Raw genomic sequence first — 2,087 nt, forward strand, 5'->3', positions numbered from 1 at the left:
CCCCCCCCATGGGCCCCAAATGGTACGTACCCCCCCTACAGTCCCCATATGGTATGTTCCTCCCCCCATGGTACTATCCCCACATGGTATGAACTACCCTCTCTGTACAGCCCCCACATGGTATGATCCCGGTATGTACCCCCGCACAGCAGCCACATAGTACGCACCCCCCCCCCCCCCGTACAGCTCTCCCATGGTATGTACCGACCCTGCACATGGGGAGTTCCCCACAACTCACCCCAGAGGTGGGCGCCTCGTGACCCCGACGCTCCGTCTCTCTCTGCCCAGGTGACGAGTCCGGGCCCCGGCGTGAGTCTCCCGCTCTCCCAGGCTTCCAGCAGTCTGAGCACAACAGGTGCGTCCTTCCCCCTTGTTTACACAGGACCTGCACAAACAGGACCCTGCTCAGCCAGCAGAGTGAGACTGAGGCACTTTATTTACGTAGGACCTAGAGAAATGGGGCCGGTTCAATGGGGGGAGACTGAGCCAGCGGAGGCACTGTCAACAGGGAGTAGATTGAATGAGTACTTGAAGGCCAGTGTTTACATAGGACCTACCTAAACTCCGCTAAGGGGGGGCAGACCAAGGCGCTGTGTTTGCACAGGGCCTATACAAACAAGGACCGTGGGGATGAGCCGCTCCCTCTCCTGATCCCCGCCCCCCGTCCGCCCCCACTTCTCTCTTGCAGTGACTACCTTATCCTCGGCGGTCGGCTCCCTGACCCCCAGCCGGACGGGGGCGGGCGGGGGACCCCCCGCCATCAATTCCGCCACGCCGCCCCCCACCAACAGCACCAACCCCAGCCCCCAGAGCAGCAGCCACGCGGCCATCGGCCTGTCGGGCCTGAATCCCAGCACGGGGTAAGCGGTGGGGGGCCGTGACAGGGACTGAAGGGGGTGGGAGGGATGACACTGCCCCAGGTTGGCACGGTAACTCCGCCCCTAAGGGGGCAGGTGCATCTGGTGCCATGGGTGGGGGGGTGGCACCCTCGCCGAGGGGCCTGGAGCCAGGGCGTGTGGCGTACGCGCCTCTAACCAGTGATGTGGGGTGCTTGTGCCCCCTGGCCACGGAGGGCCAGTGCCATGGGGAGGGTGTTGGGGGGGTTCCCCGGCCTAACCTCCTGCGTCTGGTTTGATTTTCAGAAGCACAGTGCTAGGGGTGAACGCGGGGTTAAACCCGGCGCTAATGGCCACCAACCCGCTGGCCACCATCCAAGGTTCGTGGCGCGAGCAGGCATGCCGCCATCTGCTCTGCCGGCCGGCCAGGGCGGACGTGCTTGGGTGTGAGTGTGGGGTTTCAGGAGCATGTCTGGAGCCAGGTCTGTCTGGGAGGAACGGGGTGTTAGCGTGTGCAGGGGCACAAAAGTGACAGGCCGGGTGTGAGTGTGAGTTAAAATACTGCCTTTGTGAGCGTGCAAGGAATCCTGGGAAAGCAGAGATCTGGGAGGTGTGTGTATCAGGAGTGTGCGTGCGGGGAAGGCGGATGTTTGCAGAGATCTGTGTGTTTGTGAGGATTGGGAGTATGTGTGCGAGGAGGGCGGACGTGTGCAGAGATCCATGTGTGTGCGAGGAGGGCGGACGTGTGCAGAGATCCGTGTGTGTGTGGGGATTGGGAGTGTGCATGTGTGGAGGACGGACGTGTGCAGAGATCTGTGTGAGGAGGACGGACTTGTGCAGAGATCCGTGTGTGTGTGAGGATTGGGAGTGTGCATGCAAGGAGGACGGACGTGTGCGGAGATCCGTGTGTGTGAGGATCGGGAGTGTGCGTGCGAGAAGGGCGGACGTGTGCAGAGATCCGTGTGTGTAAGGCTCGGGGAGAGAGCTGTGGGGCCAGGTGTGCGTGTCGTCCTGGCAGTTGAGTGTGCAAGGAATGTGCGAGGCCGGCCGGCGGCACCCCAGACACTCCCGCCTGCTCATTCAGTCTGGGTCCCCTCATCCCATCCATGCCCTGTCGCCGGCGCCGTAGTGACCAGTAACCATCCATCCCATCCACTCACTAACGCCCCTCGCACACTGTGTCTGTTCTGTGTCATACACGCTGCCCATCCGGCCCTGGAGCGGGGGCTCACTGCTTGGGGGGCAGGGTGA

The 2,087-nt window shown here is 62.7% G+C and overlaps 1 protein-coding gene across 1 annotated transcript in view; it reads left to right on the top strand.

Annotated features, from left to right (window-relative positions):
* POU2F2 (POU class 2 homeobox 2) overlaps window positions 1-2,087 on the top strand; it is a 13,501-nt gene that overhangs the window by 10,727 nt on the left and 687 nt on the right. Inside the window, exons 3-5 of the mRNA XM_026660176.1 lie at window positions 289-355; window positions 689-860; window positions 1,143-1,216. Coding sequence (XP_026515961.1) covers window positions 289-355; window positions 689-860; window positions 1,143-1,216 — 313 coding nt within the window. The remainder of the gene's footprint in view (window positions 1-288; window positions 356-688; window positions 861-1,142; window positions 1,217-2,087) is intronic.

The sequence above is a fragment of the Terrapene carolina genome, unplaced genomic scaffold (assembly GCF_002925995.2).
Source record: "Terrapene carolina triunguis isolate 2854851 unplaced genomic scaffold, T_m_triunguis-2.0 Scaffold718, whole genome shotgun sequence".
Taxonomy (NCBI): Eukaryota; Metazoa; Chordata; order Testudines; family Emydidae; genus Terrapene; species Terrapene triunguis.